The sequence below is a fragment of the Erpetoichthys calabaricus genome, chromosome 7 (genome assembly GCF_900747795.2).
Source record: "Erpetoichthys calabaricus chromosome 7, fErpCal1.3, whole genome shotgun sequence".
NCBI classification, from domain to species: Eukaryota; Metazoa; Chordata; class Cladistia; order Polypteriformes; family Polypteridae; genus Erpetoichthys; species Erpetoichthys calabaricus.
This window is the reverse complement of record NC_041400.2, coordinates 57,584,251-57,605,278: the sequence shown is the minus strand read 5'-3', so window position 1 is coordinate 57,605,278 and position 21,028 is coordinate 57,584,251. Positions and strand designations below refer to the sequence as shown.

General features: G+C 34.2%; 1 protein-coding gene across 14 annotated transcripts in view; it reads right to left on the bottom strand.

Moving 5' to 3' along the window:
• Nucleotides 1-295: 295 nt before the first annotated feature.
• LOC114654283 (myocyte-specific enhancer factor 2C) overlaps nt 296-21,028 on the bottom strand; it is a 187,273-nt gene continuing 166,540 nt past the window's right edge. For 10 of the 14 annotated variants that reach the window (XM_051930078.1, XM_028804735.2, XM_028804738.2 and 7 more), the window contains 4 exons: nt 14,469-14,641; nt 12,122-12,251; nt 9,914-10,049; nt 296-4,145 (listed from right to left, as the gene is read on the bottom strand). In XM_051930078.1, coding sequence (XP_051786038.1) covers nt 3,821-4,145; nt 9,914-10,049; nt 12,122-12,251; nt 14,469-14,641 — 764 coding nt within the window. In that variant the 3' untranslated portion in view covers nt 296-3,820. Of the gene's footprint in view, nt 4,146-9,909; nt 10,050-12,121; nt 12,252-14,468; nt 14,642-21,028 lie in introns of those variants that run through there. The other 4 variants (XM_028804737.2, XM_028804740.2, XM_028804739.2 and 1 more) reach the window with 2 other exon arrangements.

Here is a 21,028-nt window from a genome sequence, read left to right as displayed (position 1 = left end):
AAATGAATGTATTAAATGAAACTATAATTTAAATTTACAGAGCTGTACAGTAGTAACACGGTTTGTGTGATACTCACAATCTTCAAACATTAATGAAAGTGTAAAAAAGGTTGCATTAGTTCAGTGATTATCTTTCATTTCTTGATAGTAACCTCAAATGTTTGCATAATAAAAATTTTAAGTCACACATTTAAAAAGAAACAAATGTGTGCGTCAAACATATCAGACCATGTAGAAATAAATATGACAATAATCAATTAATCAATCAATCAATCAATCACACCAAGACTTCAGGCAACTAAAAAAGCCAGTATCTTTACTTAATTGTCTGCAAAATACAAATAATACCTTATGTTCCAGCAGGAGAAATTTTAATATTTTCCCATTTTATTCTCTACATACAGCTGAATTAAGTCCCTTGAGATAAACAGATGTGGTTTAATTTAGTAATAACATCTTGTTTTCAAGTGGCGACAAAGTCCAGCTTATGCCGCTGTAAGCCTCTTTTTCTAGTTTTGCCTCAAACATTATCATTTCCCCATTTTTGTATTTTTTTTTTTTTACTACAAGCTACATTTTGTACTACTGTTTTCATGGACACAATTTTCAGAAAACAATACAAACAAAAACAAGAAGAAGAAATGAAATATTAAACCAGCTGGAGCAATCCAAGAATTCTGTGGGTTTAATGCAAGAAGTTATGAAATACTTTTGAAAATATTGACATGTACGTTTCTTAATTTTTGCCAGTAAATGCAACATATCATCCTTCACAGAACTGACCTTTTTGTGTTTTTTTCAGGTACTACATGAATTATTGAGGTATGAGCAAAGAGAGTAGTCCAATAAAAATGATTCATTTAAGAAAGTAATCCTGGATTGCTCTCTTTTCTTTGGTTAAAATATATTGACAATAGTCTTCATGTGTGACCTAAAGTTTTCATGGTTATCAAATCTTTATTCTATCAGTCCTTTTTAAAAATCTGTTGTGGGAGGAAACCAGCATTACCAAAGAGACAAAAATTGCACCTCATATTTTACCTTTTATCTTCTAAGAATCAGGTGGCACAAGCAATAATTGATAATATATATTGTCCAATTTATCCTTTTTGTAAATGCATATAGAATTCCAAATGCTGATTGAGACAATTGGCATATGTTTAATAAAAAGATAAATATGAGCAAGGTCAAAACAGTATTGATTGTAGAAGAAGCATACAGTAGATGTTAGAGGGAAGAGGCCAGATTAACTGACCAAAGCCTGGACAAAGGAAGACATCATGACTATTATTATTCCATAATGAACCACTATATTCCCAGAGTAACATCAAACATATAAAATTCACAACCTGACTAGGTAGTTGCAGAACTTTGCTAATGAAAAGTTCTAATTGTATTCTAAGAACCTCTGTGTGTGCATGTGTGTATGTTTGTCTGTGTATATACACTGTATATATGGTTCTATCAATTTTTAATTCATACATTTATAGATCAGGTTGTAAACATCACATATTTAGGTGTTATGTGCTTAAAGGTAAAAGCAGAAAACATTGTGTGTGTACATAATACTAAGCCCTGGAATTTGCTTTAAAAAAATTGCAACTTAAGAAAACTTTGGTATTGTATTTTCTTAAATTTATATTCAACTAACTTTGTGCTGTCTCATTCAATGAATGAGAACCTTAAATCAGGGCTCTGCCCCAGAATTGAACAAAAAGTAATGCTACGCATAGCAATTAAATAAACTGGATAATGCCAAGTTTGACAAGAAAGAATATGATAGCTTTTATTTTGCTAATAATTAAAAAATAGAAATAATAGTAAAATAAATAAATAAGGGGCTGATGCTGATGAGAGTTGTGCTTCTCTTTCGTTAACCAGCTCCTTGTTTTTTCTTAATTGTTTTTGCTGCCATCTTTTCAAGTATACAGTGATTAGGGGAACACAACGGGCTGACTGGCATCCATTTGTGTCACCATTGTCCAAACAGATTACAAGTTCAGTCACATAAAAGTCAAAAGACTTCATAGCTAAATACACAGAATACCTGAGATCAACAAAAGTTTAATATATTAATTTATTCTGAATATTTCTTTTTCTTTTTTTTTTCAATAACAGACACAAGTTTCGCGAAAGATTTGAAGTATGGGTATGTGGTGAAAATGTGGATCGTGTAGGTAATAATAAAAAAAAAAAAACAACTTTAGCAATATACACTTGGATAAATATTTAGTGATAATTCAACTTTTGGCTTGGGACTAAAATGAGAAAACATAACAAGAGACCTACCAACCATTTCTGAACCTTGTTATTTGGATGTTTCCACTTCACTCCAGATGTTATTTACATAGTTTATGTTTTTTTCGTTGGTCATTGTTATTAAGTTGAAGCTTTAGTTATACACAACGGATAACTGCCAGTCATGTAATAGCAAGATATTGCTACAAAGGGACTGTTCCATACACTCAATATGATGAAAGGATTGTTTTGGCTGGTTACTATTATTAAAATAAAAAGTGTGTCCGATTTTGTAATAAACGAAAGAAAAAAAAAAGCAAACATTTGATACTGAAATGTGCAACTGCACAAATATAATATATCCCCACTAATAAGGTAAAACAATGCTTGCTATGACTATATATATATACAAATATATATATAGATACTCTATATAAAGTTATATATATATACATATATATATAGTCATATAAAATGTATGTATGAAAGGTATACACAAGCTTATTCATTTCACAGATTTGTTTTAGAAGATTCTTAATATTATATATAATTAGAAATACACTTTTTTAAACAAAAAAAATTGTCTACAAAGAGAAAACAGTTACTTTGTTCAGCAAAGCGTGGATTTTTATTTTAAATTTTATTTTCATGGCTTAGAGTAGTGCTTTTTTCTATACAAAAAAGCTCATTTACCTTCTTTATGTCTATGACCTTCTTCTTCATTTAATTAGCGAAGCTATAAAAAAACACATTCTGGCTTGGATTAACTACAAAAAGCCACAAATGCTTTGCAATTTTTTCCTCTTTTTATGAAAATATAAGCAAAATGTAATGTACATCTCATTTATAGGTAATATTGTAATGCAGACCCAGGTTTTAATAATAAATTATAACTTCTGAGTATCTTTAATTTTATTTTGCTATTTATACATGTGTGGTCCACTTTTTCAATTCCATTTTACTTGTTTATTAATTTTTTAGAACTAAGCGCCATAATACAAATGGCTATGCTTAAATTCTGGCAGGTATATTTGGTGGCCTCTGTTATAAAAGGTCTCTGGGTACTGGGTCTGTCACAACATCTGTACATTTTCTTTAAATGTTGCATAACAGCTTTCTCTTTCAGTAAATAAATCTGCAAAGTCTGGCAAATTTTAAAACCCCCCATCCCCGCCCCTCTATTTACATGTAAATACGTTGAACCTGCAACATGACACTATCTATTGCAACATACATTTTGCAAGGGAGTACAGCAAGGAAAACAAGTTAGCAATAAAACCTACTCTGTACAAGTGTTTAGTTGTACAACTCAAGTGCTAGGCTGTTATCTCAGCAATGTATGCTTTCATTGTATTCATTTTTATATAACTGAGGCAAGTTAAAAGTACTTTTACAAAACAGAGTACCTGACTTTTTTTCTGTCAACACACAGCACAAATAATGCATAGGTTCCCCCCCACCCCTCCAGCCCCCAGTTTTCACCCGCCCCCAACCCATTCCCCATAATAATGTTACCCCATTAAATGTATAGCACACACACGCTGCAAGGGAAAAAAAAAAAAAAAAAAACACAGCTATTCTATCATGTCGCCCATCCTTCAGAAAGCCTCACACGCTTGACAGAGGGGCTTTCTCTTTCATCTGTTGAGGGCCTGGCAAGTCCAATTGGCGAGTGGAAGTCATTCCTGTGATCTTCACGGTCACTGCCTTCGTAGGAACTACTGCAGCTGCTCAGGCTGTCAACAGGAGACCTTCCGGAGTCGTGGCGTGAGTGCGGCTGTGGGTACCCAGATGGCGTGGTGGTTCGGTCTCTAGGAGGAGAAACAGGTTCTGACTTGATGTTGAGGCTTTGAGTAGAAGGCAGGGAGAGATTTGAACTCTGAGATAAGTGAGTGCTATTGCAAGGTCTGTAGAAGGAAAGGAAACCCAGTTACAGAGTGAGGACCCTACATGGCCATGCACCGCCCTCTATTCCTACAATACTTACGTGTCCGATGGAAAGTCAAAACATACAGCACACAAAGTTGATGTAGTGCTTGTGTATGCTATAAGTAGATATGTAGATATAAAACGCATGTGTTTTGGGTGTATGCGTAAATTATAATACTACTACTATAAATATTCCTTTATCCTGCTGTGTAACACCAGTGTGAGTAAAACACTAGTGGCTCAGCACATTTATCAGTCAAAACAAGAGGTAAATTACAGTCATTAAATTGTCAGAATTGATTCTGAAAATGTTAAGTATAACCATAGCATAATATACAGTATATTGATTAAATAGTAGTCATTTGTTAGAATTGCTAAAAAGTTTATATAACTACAATACTTGGTCAAATTTCACATTCTCTATAGTTGATGTTTTTAATAATAGGTAATGTTTAACCTAGTGAAATTATAGCATCCATGGTAATAGTGTGTGATACTGTGCAAGTATTTGAATAGTTTGAATTGTCAACTTGGTGGTTGGTTACTTAAAAATTCCTGTGAAAACAATTTCTTGTATTTGAGAAGTTGAATGGTTAGTAAAATACAGTATATTTAAAATTGTACTCATCATAAAAAAGTACCATTAATGTTAAATGAATAACAGGAAAGCCGAACAAAAGTAAACAATTTTAGAATCACTTCATAAAAGCTGTTTTATGTGTAAGTGTGCTAACCTGAACCGTCCATTTGGAGTGAACTCCATTCATGGCTTTTGATTCTACTTATTGTAAGTATTAATGGTAGCAGGCGATTTCAAAGCTCCCAAGAATCCAGGTTTAATTTCCAACCTGGTCACTGTTTATACAGGATTTATAAATTCTCTTTGTGCTCATGTTGGTTTTCTGGGTACCCTGGCAATTCTCAGCAGGCCTGGTGTGAGTGAATGTGGGTTTATTCATGAGTGTGTCACATCTAGACCTGGTCCCTGCCTTATGCCCAAAGGCATTGTCTCTGCATAAGCCGGTAGTGTTAAGGTGGGTTTAGAAAATTTGAACTACATTCAGCTCCTACAGTCTGCGACTGGATTACTTTACACTAAATTTACATTTTCATGAACAATCATTGAAAGCTCTTATGTGGAAGATAGGGTCAAATGAGTTGCTGTACACCATATTATTAAATTTATCAAGAAAGGACTTAGGAAATGTGGAGTAAGATAGAAGATAGGCAGATAATTGTAAACAAATGTATAGAAGAAGGCAATAATAACAATAATTCGCAAAACAAAAAGCACTGAAACACAGAATAATAAAAAGAAACAAAAAACACCATGCTATTATCCTAAAGTAAGTTCTAAAATTATTGAAATATATGTCTTAATAATCCAAAAAAGAAGTTATGTACATAAGAGAAGAAAAAAAACCAAAGAATTCCTCTTTTATGAGAGTTAGAACAGAACATAGATATACAGCACATACAATCTAAAAAGTGTTATATATAATTCAGGGTGTGAGGGGACAGAGACTATTCTTGCAGCATTGGGTGGAAGGCAAAAACCAATACTGGATGGATGGGTCACTAAGACCCCCCTCTCACTATTTGTCTAGAGCCAATATGGAGTCACCAATCAAACCAGCTTGCATGTTGTTTTAGATGTGGATTGAAAACCTGAGGATAACCCACACAGAAACAAGCAGACTGTACAAACTCCTCATACAGAACTTACTGTGAACAATATTTTTAACCCAGGAAGGTAGACCCTTGAGCCACTAGCACTATGCACTGCATCAGCAAGTCGAAACAGAATACTGTTACTTTTGGTGCCGACTGATAAGAGATTTTTTAGACCAGTACCGATATTAATATGTGGGCAGCAAAGACAACAGATTGCACCAAAATTCCAGGTGTGATTTATAAGGTTTTCCAAGATAAAAATCTGAATGAAAAGAAAACGTTTAAGTGTATTGTGTTTTTATGAGTAGGTAAACTTGTTTTAATTTAACATTCAAACAGGTTAAATGATTGTTTTTGTTTCGTTATTTAATAAACACAAAGCATAGAGAAATCTGATGTTTGTCACTCTGTGACTCTGTCTTAAGTGGACATGGCAGGTGCCATGTGCACAAACACAGATAATGCATAAATATAAACTTCACTAACAGCAAAAGTGTTGAATTATGGACTCTATTCTGATGATTACACAATGTGGGAATTTAATTTAAGGGATTAATGAATGAATAAATGAATCAGTAGACATGTATATATATCCTGAGAGATTCTTGCATTAATTAAATTAATTAAACTGAAATATAAACTGATTTATATTTATGTAAATGGATACATTTATGCATGGGATTAATAAAGTTTATCTAATTTAATCTAATCTAATAATATGTATTATTTAATGAACAACATTATTGTTATACAACCAGGACTGTGCTTATCACAGATGTATTCAGGTTTATTTATTTTTACTCTTTTTTAGCTTTTTAAAGCTTTTACTAGTTTGATTTACACAAATTATGACTTCTAAATGAAACAGTACCTGTTTATTAGACTTGATAGCTTACTGGAATGTTTAAGTTTGCTTATGTTCCAAACTCCTACTTATCATAACATGGATGCCAAAATCTCACATTAGTAGATTTCAAACGCAAGAAGTCAAGTGCAAAAAAGTGCAGGAAGGAAAATAAGCTAAGACAGTAGACTAGGAAAATAAATGAACAACCGTCATAAAAGAAAAAGCATTTGAATTGAATTGAATTCCTTTATTGTTATTGCATGGTACAATGAGATTCAATATGCAACTCCTCCATAAATTAATTTTCCTATAAAATATGATAAAAAACAATGACAAAATACATAATATGACGTGCATGTACATATAGTGTGGATAGTGCAAACGGTTCATAAAGTGGCTCAGGTTGTGCAATATTAAAGTTGTAGTGCAAGTTTATAGTGAGGTAATTGTAATTATAAGTACAAACAGTTCTACCGGGAGCACTTGATGGACTAATAGAGTGTGTTTATGTTTAATACATAATGCAATTTAATAACATAAACAACATAAGGGCACAAATCACAGATCATAATATCAGAAAGTTTTGACATTTAAAAACAGTACTGATCCTGAATAAAAACTGTTTAGAAGGCGATAGTTGAAATATGGGTCGTCATGCATTTATTGACAAATATATTTTCTTATCCAGCAATTGCTGCAACTTAAATATGAAAGTCTAAATGTCTTAGAATGTCAAAAATCAGACCTGCATGTCACTTTGATATAAAAAAAATAAACAAATTCTCAAATGGGGGGAATGTTTATCTCACTCTCACAGTGTACATGCTTTGCCAAGCAATCCCTGTGGCATACACAAAAATGTATAATCATTTGAAGGTGAAACTTCTGCAGTTTTTACTGGATATTCACCTGACCTTTGAAACAGAGATGATCTTACTTAATAAGGGAAAACCTTGTGCATTCCTAGAGTAGGCTGTGCAACAACCATTTTGGCAGGGGTGAAGACAATGGGGAAACATAGAAACATATGGAATAACAGCATTTTACCATGGAAATTAAGAACTTCAAGTATAACAGTAAGTAATGTAAATGAATGATTTTAAACATTCTCCATAGAAATCAGCATTATTTTCATTTCCAGGGACAATGAATGTGTGCAAAGCTTAGCACTTTTTAGCAAATGGAATTGTTTAGCATGTACACTGCTAATGCTGAATTTTCAAACTGTGGCCTTTTATACTAGAAAAATAACCTAATGTGATTGGAAAAATTTCAGCTTCATAATGTTGGTGGAGGTTCAACTGATGCTGATATAGAGACCAAATACAGCCCGATATGTTGGTGCTTGATATTACTGGATAGGCCCTATTTTATAAGTTTTAATTTGACAACAATTAATAACTTTAATTTATAACAATTTTTCGAAAATCTTTTAAAAAAAGAGAAGAGTACAATAATTTGAACTAGTGGAAAAAAATTGAAACAGATGAGGAAAACAAAGTAACCCTCTTTCATAGAAAATTAATCGAAACTTATGGGCTTGAGGAAATAATAGAGCACAATATTACATTTAAATGCTATCACTACAATAATATTTATTTTAATTGCACATATTTTTGCATAAATTACAAATATTGGTATTTTAATCCTAAAATTATTTTTTTTCCCTAGATGAAACATTTAAATTAATTCTAAGTGTATCAGATGGATTAGAGGAGGAAAATCAAAACCATATGAAGGGCAGGTTTATAAGGAAGACATCAGATCTATGTCAGCAGTGCAAAGTGTTTAAGGTTAACCAGATTGCCAGTATTTTCCTTATGACTAAAATAAATGAATAAATAAGTAACGCTGACATTTCAGACTAAATATGTTTTATAATCTAGATGTATTTGAATGTTCACTTCTGATAGCTAGATATTAAAACAAAGAAAACATTTTTTTAAATTATTTGAAAAACAGAAGTATTACACTTTTCTATGATAAAATATGACATACTGTATGCTTTCTTAACAATTCCTTGCATACTGTATTTTGTATTGTATTGTTTAAAGCTCACTAATCTTCATATTAAACAATATTTAAATTGATTCATTGAATACAAAATACACAAGCATTAAGTTCCTAAATAATCTTAAATGCGTACTAATTGTATGTATGGTTTCCTATTACACTGAATACGTAAACTCTGAGTGTATGGAGTCAATCTGGTGCTGGTGAGGGAGTGTGTGCGTGTGCCCTACACTGGACTGGCATCACACCCAGATTTGGTTCCTTTCTTGTGCCCAGTGCTGTCAGGATATGCACCAGTTTTCCATGACCTTAACTTAGTGACACAATGAATGGGCAGACAGATGGATTCTTGTCTTTCCTTATTTGTGTAAAAGCTGTTTTGTTCTTTTTTGAGTGACTTGAGTGCTTAACTAAACAATTAAAATGACATGAAACAAAAGATAATATTTGAGTATTTTTTATTTATTATTACATTCTATATAAATGTGTGTCTTCATAAACATGTACGCATACAAATTCACTCTTCAATTTTAATAACTTATTACCAAAGTGTACAAATATTCTAATCTTTTTTTCATTACTCTTCCCCCATCATGAGGTACTTTGTTCTATCAATGATGGCATATAAGAAATGTTGACCAGGTGCAAGATATTTTTACATGTGGTAGGATGCACAGATAAACCTTCTCAGTCTTATGCACACAAATCCACAAGATCAATCTAGCAAAATTAAATAACCAACAACACAGCTGAGAGGTCAAAGTTAGATGAATATACTGACAGTACAACATGCATCTTCATAAAGAAATTCAAAGATGGGACCTGTTCACTCCAAAGACCCAATACTGACGACTGTGCTACAGTAATTTTTCATTTTATTTTATTTCTTGTGCACTCATAGTGTTGGGACTCAGGCTTATTTTCCACCTGGACTGCACTCTGTTTCGAGTGTGCATGTTACGTGTTTGCACGGCTTGGCTCTGAGATATCTGGTTTACTTACACAGTTTAAAGACATACTGTTAGTTTGTTTGGCAACTATGAACTAAATGATGTGAGTGAGTTCCATGGTTCTTGCCAAGGTGCACCCATTGCTGCCATGACAGTCTCAGCTTACCATGACCTTGCATTGAAAAAAAACAGGCAGAAAAAATAGAAAACACACACACACAAAAACAAAAGATAAGAGCAGCTAAGTATAGAGCATATTTACCCTAACTGGCCAAGAGCTGAATGCTGCATGTTTTGCAAATGTTGTTGTTGCCAGCCTGTCACTGATCCCAAATGAAGAGTGCTAGCACTGTTGAATCCTGAGAGTGACGATAAGTCTGCACTGGTCAATGAATATTCTGCAATTACAGAAAATAAAAGAATAAAATGGATGAATGCACTTTTTTCTTTTTAAGAATACAACTGAGAGGAAAATCATGGGTTAATTAACAGTATGTGCCAAAATATATTATAGGAAGGATTATCAATTACAAGACTAAACATTTTGAGCAATGTAAAAATCAATGAAAGAGTCATAATCTATAAAAAGACAGTTTTGACTTTTATCAAGCCAATATACTGTATATTATATACTGTACCAGTAACCCCGCGATTCTCGAAAGAATCGCAAATCCAAGAATGCCAATCACTTTCAGTTCCCTCCGATATTTGGAGGGATGAAAAATCATGGAGGGTGGGTGCGTCCTGGGAAATTTTTCATTCAATTAAATAAACATATATGTACTGAAGCGGTTTCTTTCTGGAGCTGTGACTCATCTGGTTCTGGTGTTTCAGAAGCGTGTTGTAGGTGCCTTCATTTATTGTTTTTATCCAAGTGGTCTCGTTTTTGTTTTTCTATGGCTGTGTTGTCAGCTAGAAGTCGTTTGCTGACGACGGCGGATTCGCGTGCTGAAGTGACGATGGTGGCGGACCCAGGCTTGGAGGGGCACAGTACTAAATGAAGGTGGTACATGTGGTGGTGTGGGCTGTCGCGTTCGGGCAGCGGTGGTAGTGTGTACAGCTTGCCTGTTGCCTCTGGCATCTGTACATATATACTGTACAACCTGGCGTGCACGCTTTACCTCAGGTTTAGTTTACAGGTCGTATCCATACGGGCTCGTTTTTGTATTTCTAATCATTGAGCTGTTTCTTTTTGGAGCCATGACTCCTTTGCCTCTGCTGTTTCAGAAGTGCGTTGTGGGCGCCTTCGTTCATTGTTTTTATCCATACGGGCTCGTTTTTGTATTTCCGTTAGTTGAGCTCTTTCTTTTTGGAGCCGTGACTTCTTTGCTTCTGGTGTCTCTGAAGCGCGTTGTAGGAGCCTTCGTTTATTGTTCTTATCCATGCGGTCTCATTTTTGTTTTTCTGTGGCTGTGTCGTTAGGTAGAAGTCGTTTACTGTTAGGAATCATAATTCAACTTACTTTTAATACTGAATTACCGTTATGTGATTCAAATACGCCACACTGACTGCTGGCACAGTGGATTAGAGCAAGTTTAGTTTACAGGTTGTGTTGTTTGGGCACCACCTACTGACTCCGGGAAGCTGCTGGGTTTGACTCTGGGGTGCTGAGGCGCTGTGCGAATGCGCCTCGGTGCGTCCTGCGTCCGTGCATATAATTATACAACTGTGGTTTAGTAATATAGATGAGATTATGTACAGGTATATCATATACCGTTTATGTGTGTTACATGACTTTTTCAGACAAGTGGATAACAACATAAGAAAAAGAAGAAGATATTGCATTTATATAGTGCTTTTCAAGTTGCTCAAAGTGCTTTACATAGGTTGCAGGGGGGTGTCTCTTAAACCACCACCAATGGGCAGCATCTACCTGGATGATGCGGCAGCAGTCATTTTGCACCGGTATGCTCATCAGACATTATTAGGTGGTGAAGGGGAGTAATAGACTGTTAGCCAGTTTGAGATGGGGGATGATCAGGAGGCCAGAATGACCAGGCTGTGATGGGCAATTTAGTCAGGACATCGGGAAACACCCAAGTCTTTACAAAAGATGCCCAGGATTCTTTTAGAGAGTCCAGATCTTATCTTATATGTCTCATCCGAAGGATGGTAACATAACACAATCTTTTAAATAATAGGGAGGAAAATGTAAAAGTACAGATTCTTAATGTCAAGAGAGTTGTGCTCAGTGTGTCTACACATATACATACATAAATACAAGTGGATGACTCTTTTCATAATATAAAATAAGTTTAGTTTGAATTATAATCTATTATGGAAATTAAATAAGATTTACAAACTGATAGTAGATATATCTGATCCATAGAAACATTGATTTACTTTATTTGCATGGAAACTATTTAGGGGGCTGTTAATACATACTAACTCATCAAAATATTATACAATAGTCTTGTCTGTCTTGGACCATAGCGTATGTGTTCTCTGTTAAAAAGTCAGTCATACTTACCAGTACCGTATGTAGTAGAAATGGCTGATGGGTATCCACCCATTCCTTGCCCTGGTAAAGTAGGCGTTGCTACAGAAACCACAGGGGTAGCCAATGATTGTGCAGACTGTGAGTTATTTATTCTCTGATTCTGCAATAATACATATGAAATAGAACTTTAAGAACAAATATTCACAAATTTGATTTAATACATTTCTAAGTTGAACAAAGGACGAAAAGGAGATTTGTTTTTAGCCTTTCAAAAATTCAAATTTAAATTAATCATTTAACATGCGGCTCCAATGAACTTTGCCAACCCTATCATTTACAACACTTTAGGAGACTATCGGTCACCATAGTAACATTTTGCATCACTGTCTCCAAGGCAACAAGAGCAGCACAAGTAAAAAAAATAAATGGTTACTTAATTTTGGTAGCAAGAGGAGAGAATGAAAAACTCAAAAGGTGTATAACCAGCTACAGAATTTGTTTTTCAGTGTGCAAAGTGCTATTCAAATACAAAAATAAAAATAAACTATTGATTTTCTCATATGCCTAGAGAGTAAAACATAAATGCTCTAAATCTGATTTGGAGTGATTATCTTTCTGTAGAATATAGTGTAGTTCATCAATTGGCCAGAAGAGGGCAGACTTGCACCTTCTATTGTGGTTAAAGTGCTAAGCCACATGCATGAAATCATTAGTAGCATTTTCAGAATATTCCCTGGTGAACTAAGGGGTTGATGCTGTGACTGTAGGGTAAAAAATGCTCCCACTTACCAACAGCAGGTCAACATCCTCTGACTGACAGCACAGAAAGGGAGCAATAAGTAATAATTAGTTTATTTAGTTAAGTGAAGTAAAAGTGGGCTTGTATTTTAGAAACATTGTCTAGTATTCTTTCTAATGCAGCAAACTATATTACATTTAGCAGCCTCTGTTTGGTCAGTATGCTGACAATTCCGGGTTATTGACTGTTTATAATGTAAACACCAAATTAAGACAATAATCTAGAGTTTTTCAACTTTTTCCAGGAGAATTTAATATTTTAATATTTAAAGAAAGTGTCAAATTCATTTCTGGGTTTGTAAACATTTAGATTTACTGATAACAGGAAGTAGTCCACTTTATAGTTTTGCTCATGCTTTTGTACAAAGCTTCTGCTTATTTCTAAGTGCATTTAAAACATTATAGTGTGAATGGCCCTCAACAATACTTCTGCATTACAGCCTTTGGTCTAACATGCACAATGAATGAGCCTATTATAACACTGTTGTGCTTTACGACTGAAGCCTGAATGGCTGCTTCCAAAAATGTCTTGATCATTCTGTTCCTGTTCTTATTAACACTGCCAAATGTTTTGGGGAATTTGGGTTACAATCTAATGACCAAATCCATAGTGCCACAAAATATAGTGAGGCGAGTGCTTGAACACAATTTCATGTTTTGGTCAATTACTCTCATTCTGCTGTACTGTACCAAAGCAATAGAAATACACAGAGTTGCTTACAGAAATAAATATCATCAAAACTAAATAACAGTGTTGTGGCAGTGACATGGAACACTTAACCTAGTAGATTCAAACACTTAGGTTACATATCCTGCTGTAGGCTGTTTACCTGGACCGCTAAGCAGTCAGGATGAATACTGCAATTTTGCATGTCAGGTCAGCCATTGTGTCAATGAACAGAAATCACTAAACTCATGTTTGGAAAAAATGTACACAAAAGAACCTTGGCTTATATTCATTGTAAAATGATGTAGTAAAACAAGCATATTTTGGAAGCTGGTAAGTATAGATAAACAGTAAATACCTCAAAACTACCTGATTATGGGTCTTCTAAACAATATAGGCATGGCCATGTTTTGTTTCTGTTAATTTAAACCCTACTATTTAAATTTAAATACCCTCTGTATATAAAGACGTATTTTCCTTGGAGTATACCATTTTTGCAAATCATTTATCTTTTTTCACACTATTCAACTTATTACATCACAAAATTTTTTTGCCAGCTAAGCATTAACTCTTCCACACAGTTTACAACTTTTGACCACTTGTTTTTGTAACAATGGCAATCTGTCTCGGCTCATGGGAGCCCAAGGCAAGAACTCTCTCATAATGTGACTCTGAGCAGCACAAAAACAAACTAAGTTGGTTTAGAAATGCCCTTTCATTTTAAAACAGAATTTCAAACATAAATCCACACGACCACAGAGACAATACAAAAAAACTACACAGATAACATTCAAACCATGAACCTGAAACTGGAACACCATTACTGTACATATTTCTTAGATTTACAGACTGTATATTACTTCTAAAATTAATAGAATAACATATTGGATCATAATAATACATGTTTCTTACTATTGATGGCATTGTGTTCTTGGAGCCTGGTGGAATGAGCACTCGGAGGTCTGGCTTGCGGTTATTCATCCCCAGGTTCATTGGGGGCGGTGACTTTGCTTGCAAGTTCTTGTTCATGCTTCCAGGCGAGACCAGCAAACCTGGTGAGTTACGATGATTTCCATACCCATTTCCTGTATGAGAAGAACACCTTAGATATTAGATGAAAAACTGAATCCTGTACTCTATCCTGGCAACATCAGGTGCAGTAAAGGATGGTTTTGCAGACCCTATTCACTTACACTGGGCCAAATTATAATCAACAATCAACTTAACATTACGAATCTCTGAGAAGTGGAGGGAAGCTGTAACGTCCAGAAAATCCCACACAATTGTGGTAAAAATGTGCAAACATAGGCAGTGAGGAAGTTGGGGACTGAACGGAGATCTCTGCAGATGTGAGGTTTTGTTTCAATTTGTCCAGCCTCCTACCAAACCTTTATAACTGAATCAACAAATGTTTAACTTTGTTTTTCTCTATTTCACGTTTCTAATGATCACATAAAAATGTAAAAATCAGCACAATCATCTACTGCAAAGTCAAGGAAACCATCATTTCTTTCTTAAATGGGTGTATTTGTCCATTTTTTACTTAAAAATACATAAAATGAAATTTCTGAAGCAGGAGACTAGGTTTACCTCTTTAAAGGCATACTCTATGCTAAATATATAGGAACTTATATATATAAGCACTATGTCAGGTTTGGGGAGCTGGTGCATCCCCTGCTGGCCACAACATGTATTGAAGTAATAACTAATCCTGATAATTGTGGACTTCTTTGGTATTCTTTTATTATCCATATACATTTAAATTGAGTAAGGTACAAATTTTTGCCCTAGCAAACAAACCACATTTGGATTATATCATGAACATTTTCGAAGAAAAAAAAACTTTGGTTCATGTCCTAAAATAAATCTTGCACAAGACAACACTTACATTGGTCCATTTCACTTTATCTTTTTGAATATATACTGAGAATGTACATTCATCATAGCTGTACAAGACTAGTGGTGAGGTCAGACTTTAGAAATCATACTTGGTCTGAAAACCATGCAGTCTTCTTCAGCTGGAATAGCAAATCCCACATCAATAGAAAACCATACAAAAAAAAAGCATCAGTCCTAGTTTCTCAGATTTTTTCATGATAAGGAAGGAAGTATGAAAAAGCCTGTCAATGTGCTGTGGTACGATATAGCAATTGCATTCCTAAGTGAGAAGTTCTAAGTTGCACATCACAGTTTATCAGCTATCTTTAGCAATGTCATATAATTATTGACATCCACCAAATGCCCTACTTGTTCACACTGTGGTTTCTTGCATGTTCTTAATGATAACAGAATTACAGACATAGGCTTTCTTCTCTTAAATGGAGTGAAAATGGCAAATAATATAACATATTCAATCATCCTAAAATAAGCCACTTGAGTTTATAAAAGACTCTTTTTTTGTTATGCTGTCTACCATTTAATTACACAAACTCCAACAAAAAATAAATTCTTGTATACAAGTAACATTTTGAAACTACTGTATATCTAGTGAAAACTACATTTATGTCCACTAGTATTTTTCTGTCTCTTTTGACATGACTGATATTTCATTCATTTTAAATAGTTATAGTTCTTACATTTTCAGATTGTGCCCACAAGGTGATAGTTTGTAAAAAGCACTATAATCTTGTTGTATTTATAATAATATGTGGCTTCAATTTATTTGTATATTTATTTTTGAAATAGTTAATATCGGCAATAAACAAAGATTATATGCAGGACAGAACCAAGACCTTAGCACAATTTGTGAAACAGAACGAACACAGTCTGTTAATACAGCATACTGTATATGATACAGAACAGACATATTGGTCCATCAAACGCAATCCATCCATTCTACACTGCATTGCAAAAATGACAGTATTAAAATGACATTTAAAGTGTAACTATATAAACTAAATAAATATATGTATTAATTTTTAATGTAAAAGAGGCACACTTGCTGTGACAGTGGTACACAAGAACAAAAGGTTATCAGAATAACTGAACAATAGGTTAAAGTTAGAGCAAGGCAATACATCAAGAGTCCCAACAAAGACCAGAGGAGCACATTTCCAGAAGGCTTTTTTAAACTAACAGATACCACTAGAGGGCAGCAGCCCCATTTAAAAAAACACAGTAAGTACCTGAGTGTGACATTATGGGGACACTTTGTTATGGCAAGTTTATCTGGAGACTGGCACAAAAATGCCCTAAATCCTGTTTATTCCTTAGAAGAGTAATGCCAATCAGGAAATCTGTACTGGGGGTCCTGGGAGCTAGTAGAACAAGGCTCCTATGCAGCCTTACAAATTAAAGTGAGTAAACATCTGGGTTTGCACGGAGTTCCAGTAATGTTTGAATTTGTAGACTTCATTCATTTCTGGAATAACCACTGACCTGGATCATTTGACAGACACATGAGTTACCCATATGGATAACAGAGGGGTTGGATGTGAGTTAAAATAATAATTCTCTCAGTAGCAGAGAAAGCATGCAACCAGAAACAGAAGAGCAGGCAAGGTGGTGGGGAAGAAAGACTTTAAGAAGTGCATTTAATTGGCAAAGTGGAATAGCCACCAAATTTCAGAGCAATGTCCTGTGTTTCTGAAAAGGTATAAGGGTTTTTTGTGTGTGTGTGTGTGTGTGTGTGTCCTGCAAGTTCTATGAGTTACCAAAATAACACAATTTTACAAAATGTAAAACTTTAATGGTACTTGCAGTACATTCTTCAGATGTCTTAATTGATACTGTTGATTAATTAATTCCAGTTTCTTATAATTACAACTTCATATTAAATGATCGGTGTATGCTTCGTTATACATTAATTTGTTAAGCAAAAAAAGAAAATGACAAGACAATACAACTGAATATGAAATATAAAATGTGTGTCAGTAAGATGGGAGGACTTTTCTCTGAACAGTCCAGGGCTACATAAATGCTGAGGTTCAATCTAAAAAGCATTTATTTTTGAAATTATTAACTATAAACTATAACATATGGGATTTGATAAAAAATATGTATGTATTTTTTCATCTATTTTCCAGGAATCCCTTTTCCATTATAAATTCATGGGGAGCTGGAATCTATCCTAGAGAAATCAGAAATGCAGTCAAAAAAAGAAAGAAAACAAAAAAATACATTTAATCAAAAGACAGTACGTCTGTCAGGGGCAAACAACTCTACCAGATCAATCACTTTATCTGCTTTAAACCATGTATTTATGTAAACTTTATAAAGCTCCCATCCTGTTTTTTTCTGGCCAACTTGGGAAGTTCTCAGGAGCTGGCATCTGTATTTACTTTCTTTTAAAGTCTGAGTGCAAAGTGACAGAATCCATGCCCCACTTAAAAGTGGGAGGAATGATATGTCAGATGCAAATACATTTTCTAATCATATATTGCTAGAAAATGAAAGACAGATGTTCTCCTAAAAAATGTAACCTTAATTTGAAGCAAGGGTTTTGTTTTTAAATGAAAGTTTTCAAGTTACAATTTGTAACATGAAAAGGAGATATACAATTCCAATACTAAATTACAACAGAAAAAAATAAGAGATAATTTAGATTCACATGGTTATGCATGTCAAAGCAATTTATAATGCTGGGTTAGTACCATAAAATGAAAAAGTAACATATGCTGAATATCCAAGACTAAACTACAGCATTTTGGAGAAATTAGGTGGATAGGTTTGGCAAGCTTCGTTGGGCAGAATGTCCTGTTCTCGTCAATGGTTTTCCTGATTATTCCAACATAGTGTCCTGGGAAACTATGGGGCCCACTGTGCCAAGTCAAATATGTCGTCATATACTTCTTTAATCACTATATTTTTAAACACTATAATGTATATAATACCATAGTATATTAAAAAAAATCTTGAGCTGTGCTTCTTCTCACAGCCTTTGATATGGGTTGGCATCACTATTGGTGTTGCTACCTTACAACTTCATTTACCCGGGTTCTACCTCAGGATGTGTTGCTGCTTTACAACTTTAGGGACCTGAGTTCCATCAGAAGCTCAGAAACAACTTGTTTAGAGTTTAAATTTTCTTTACATATTTCCATAAGCTTTTCTTGGGTATTCAGGTACTATAAAAGTCCTGCACTGGTAGTTCAAAATTCACCTGACGGAACCGATAGTGTTTGTGGGTGTTTATACAGAATTATGCCCTGTGATGGAACGGCATCTTCCTTGCACCCAGTACTTCTGGTTTCAATTCTCCATGGGCCAGTACTGGAAAATGTGGGTTCATCTCATTCTCAGATGTAGTTAATCCAATTCAGACATTCTAAATATTGTTTAGAGTGAAATTGACCTTCAGTGGTGCCACCTCCCAGCTCTAGGAGACTCGGTTCCAATCATAAACAGTATTAATACTCAAAGTTTTCTGTGTAGGTGCTCTGGATTTCCCTTCCAACTTTCCAAACATATGTGTAATAAGTTAACTGGCGACTTTAAATTCATCCACTCTGATTGAATGAAGGTGTATGTATGAGTGTGCAGTGTGAACAACTGTCGCCAAAGGCGGGTTTAGCACCTGCCTTGTATACCATTCTACCAGGACAGGCTGAAGCCTCCTGTAACCCTAACACTGGACTGTAGTTGCACAGATCAACATATTTTAGAAACACACGTAAATATTTTTGAACAATTTAGTGGTAACATTTGAAAGGTAAAAGAGTTTGGTGTGTTTTTGCATATAGTAGGTGGAGAAGTGAAACAAGCGGTAAGGTGTAACAGTTGGAACATGTTGGAAAGGTGAAAAAAAGTAATTCTGTTGAGCTTTGTGCTGCTTTTGCTACATTAAGACTCTTAGTTTATTTCTGTGGAGTACCCCAGAGACCGTATGAGCACTGGTATGCTATTTTCCCTTCTAGATTGAGAGAACCTACTGTTGTCACTCTCACTCCCACTGTTAGTGTTAACAAAGGTTCCTATCAGGAACGCCTCTGCTCTTGCTTACATCTGCCACACTATTATTTCAAATTAATCACTCAACTGCTGTAACAAGTGTGTTTGTTTCCATGGAAACACCTTCAATATTGCCTGCATTTCTTAAGGAAGTCTTAATTTGCTGTTTTTAATGCATACAATAAAACTGTGACTCCTGCTCCAAATAAAACAACATTAATGGCATCTCAGTTCATCTTAGAATAATTCAGAAAAAAAATTCTGAATGCTGAATATGTTGAAAAAGAAGCCAATACACAGAGGAAAGCAAGTTCACTGATATGGAACTACACTAATTGACAGTAAATGCTTCACAGAATATTCTAAAATATACTTATAGGATAATATATTGTATATCTTCTGTGAAATAGAGCCAGCATCTAAAGATGCTTTAGGAACAGTGGAGAGGTTTGGGGGAAAAAAATTAAAAGTACCTTTACTGTTGTTCCTCTAGCAAGAAAATCTGGTATATTCATTATTTTATTTGTGATAACCACGAACAAAACAAACAAATCTGGGATGCTCTGATTATAACATGTATGTTTATTAGGGGCTCCCATAAGTGCACTGACCTTCAAATAAAAGTCCATCTCTTCTCTATGGAAGTCAAAGATAAATTGACATAAACGGTGAATCACTTTTTTCATTCCCTCTTTTTTGTCTTTTCTATTGTTGTATGTGTTCCTACTGCACTGCCTAAATCTACAACATTTATTTATGCATTATTTTTTACTATAATTTTTTCTGATGGTTTTGTAAATCACTTTTAGCAGAGTGGCATAATGATAATTAATACTTTATTTTATTTTTTAAATGTAGGTGTTCAATCAAATGTATTGATTTTTAACATGCTCTATTATAGCTGTTTTTAATTCTATATTTACATTTTATTAGAGGCATATTCATATTTGGTTATTCCTTCAAGATTTTACTTTCATTTTCACATGTATCACATTTTAAAATGTGAAATGCTCTTCAATATGAGTTTAATAATCTTATTAAATAATGAGTTCATTGACAACATAATGTAACACAAAGAAAAACAAGAAAAAATTACAGTTTGTAATTTTTAAAATGAAGATATTGCCTCATTGATAGTACCTGTTTTGCTGAACATAAAACCTGAACCGTGTAAAGGAAGAAATACACTAAAGGTTCATTAAGTAGATTTCATTATTTTTGTTTCTTTAACAATAATAAAAATTGATTTCATGTTTGGAATCACAAGTTTTGGAATGCTATAGGTTAGGTATATAACATAATGAATGTTTTTTGCATTCTAAAAATGATTATTGCTGAATTCAAACAAAAGCTACTGGTAAGCAAAATTGATCCACAAACATTTGTCCTGATTTCAATGTAGCAACTGGTATCAAAAGTAAAAGCATTACATCCTTTGATGGTACACTGACTGATATGATTAAATGGCATTTATTATTGTGCTTTGGTGACAAGTTCAAGCTCAACTACCCCTAAGTCTCCCTTGAGAGTTGTGGATACAGGTCAATGAAGCACAAATCAAACACCAAAAAGCTTTGGATAGC